This window comes from Cervus elaphus, chromosome 18 (genome assembly GCF_910594005.1).
Source record: "Cervus elaphus chromosome 18, mCerEla1.1, whole genome shotgun sequence".
Classification (NCBI taxonomy): Eukaryota; Metazoa; Chordata; class Mammalia; order Artiodactyla; family Cervidae; genus Cervus; species Cervus elaphus.
In genome coordinates, this window is record NC_057832.1 from 26,328,594 (window position 1) to 26,330,496 (window position 1,903).

A 1,903-nucleotide genomic window follows, 5' to 3' on the forward strand; every position below is an offset into this window, starting at 1 on the left:
TCTGGCCTGGAGAATTCCACAGACTATATAGTCCATGGCGTCACAAAGAGTCGGACACAACTGAGCGACTTTCACTTTTCACCAGCACTTTAATGCATCCTGAGGCTTCATCTGCCTATGGTTTCAGGTAAACTGTGTTCTTTCTGCAAAACGTGCAGTAAATGATTTTCTACTAAAATATGTTAGCTTGGTAGGAACGTGTAAGGATGGATCACTGGATTTTCATATTCTATGTTTTATGTCTTAAAGAAACTTGTGAATTGTTAATCAATTTTTATGGTAAATCAGTACTGAATAAGCATCGGACTCAACAGTACTTGAAGTCTGAAGAAACTTAAGACTAGACTTCAAAAAAAGTTCGCCTTTTTTTCCCTTTTAGCTCTTGCTGTGGCATGCCTGTGCTTTTCTTTCCCTCTGCTGCCGCCTAGTTCCCCATTAGCCATCGCCATGGGTTTTGGAGACCTAAAAAGCCCCGCAGACCTCCAGGTGCTCAACAACTACTTGGCGGACAAGAGCTACATCGAGTGGTACATGCCATCAAAAGCAGATGTGGCAGTATTTGAAGCCGTCTCCAGCCCACCACTTGCTAACTTGTGTCATGCCCTCCGTTGGTATAGTCACATCACCTCTTATGAAAAGGAAAAGGCCAGCCTGTCAGGAGTGAAGAAGGCCTTGGGCAAGTATGGCCCTGCTAAAGTGGCAGACACTACAGAAAGTGGAGCTACAGATAGTAAAGATAACAATGATGACATTGATCGCTTTAGATCTGAGGAGGGGGAGGAAAGTGAAGAAGCCAAGAGGCTAAGAGAAGAGTGCCTTGCACAGTATGAGTCAAAGAAAGCCCAAAATCCAGACCTTGTTGCCAAGTCTTCCATCTTATTAGATGTGAAACCTTGGGATAGTGACACAGATATAGCAAAACTAGAGGAGTGCATCAGAAGTGTTCAAGAGGATGGCTTGGTCTGGGAGTCTTCTAAACTAGTTCTGGTTGGGTATGGCATTAAGAAACTTCAAATACAGTGTGTAGTTGAAGATGACAAAGTTGGGACAGACATGCTGGAGGAGCAGATCACTGCTTTTGATGAGTATGTACAGTCTATGGTTGTGGCTGCATTCAACAAGATCTAAAATCCATTGTGGATCAGTGCCCTTAAATAAAAGTTTGAAAGATTAAAAAAAAAAAAAAAGGTTAGATTGTGTGCGCCTGCTAAGTTGCTCAGTTGTGTCCAACTCTTTGTGACCCCATGGAGTGAAGCCCTCCAGGCTCTGCTGTCCATGGGATTCTCCAGGCAAGAATACTAGAGTGAGTTGCCACGCCCTCCTCCAGGGGATCTTCCTGATCCAAGGATAGAACCTGAGTCTCTTATGTCTCCTGCATTAGCAGGAGGAGTCTTTACCACTAGTGCCACCTAGAAAGCCCTAGATCAGGATGAGAGCAGACAAATGGATCAATCTTTTTCTAAATCTTTTGCATAAAACTCCAATTATAAACACAGCTCTCTGCCCATCTTCCTGCCACTCCCTGCTTCCCACAGACAAGTTGTGCTCTTTATTGTGATTTGGAAAAGACTAACCATAATGGCTAAGTCAGGGCTGTTCAAATAAGAGCTATAATCATATCCACATCATCTCTATATTTGTTTAAACTCTGTTACTTCTCATGTGAATTACAGAAACTGCCCCTTGTCCCAGAACAACCCTCCCAACCCATTCTCTAGCCTAAGGCTAACTAAGGTAATCTTTCTAAAATATACGTTTTCCTATTTCTCCCTTTTGTTTAAAATCTTCTGTTGGTCTCCTGTGCTGTGTTCTCTGTTGTTCTGGTCATCCGGAATGATTTCATTACACATGGAAATTAAATGAGATTCTTAAATTTAATATTAGAGGGCACATAAACCAGTCC

At 42.5% G+C, this 1,903-nt stretch overlaps 1 protein-coding gene across 1 annotated transcript; it reads left to right on the forward strand.

Annotated features, from left to right (window-relative positions):
- Positions 1-447: 447 nt before the first annotated feature.
- LOC122674825 (elongation factor 1-beta-like) lies at positions 448-1,168 on the forward strand. Its single transcript, XM_043873397.1, has one exon. The coding sequence runs from the start codon at positions 448-450 to the stop codon at positions 1,126-1,128; it is 681 nt and encodes a 226-aa protein (XP_043729332.1). The 3' UTR covers positions 1,129-1,168.
- The last annotated feature ends 735 nt before the right edge of the window (positions 1,169-1,903 follow it).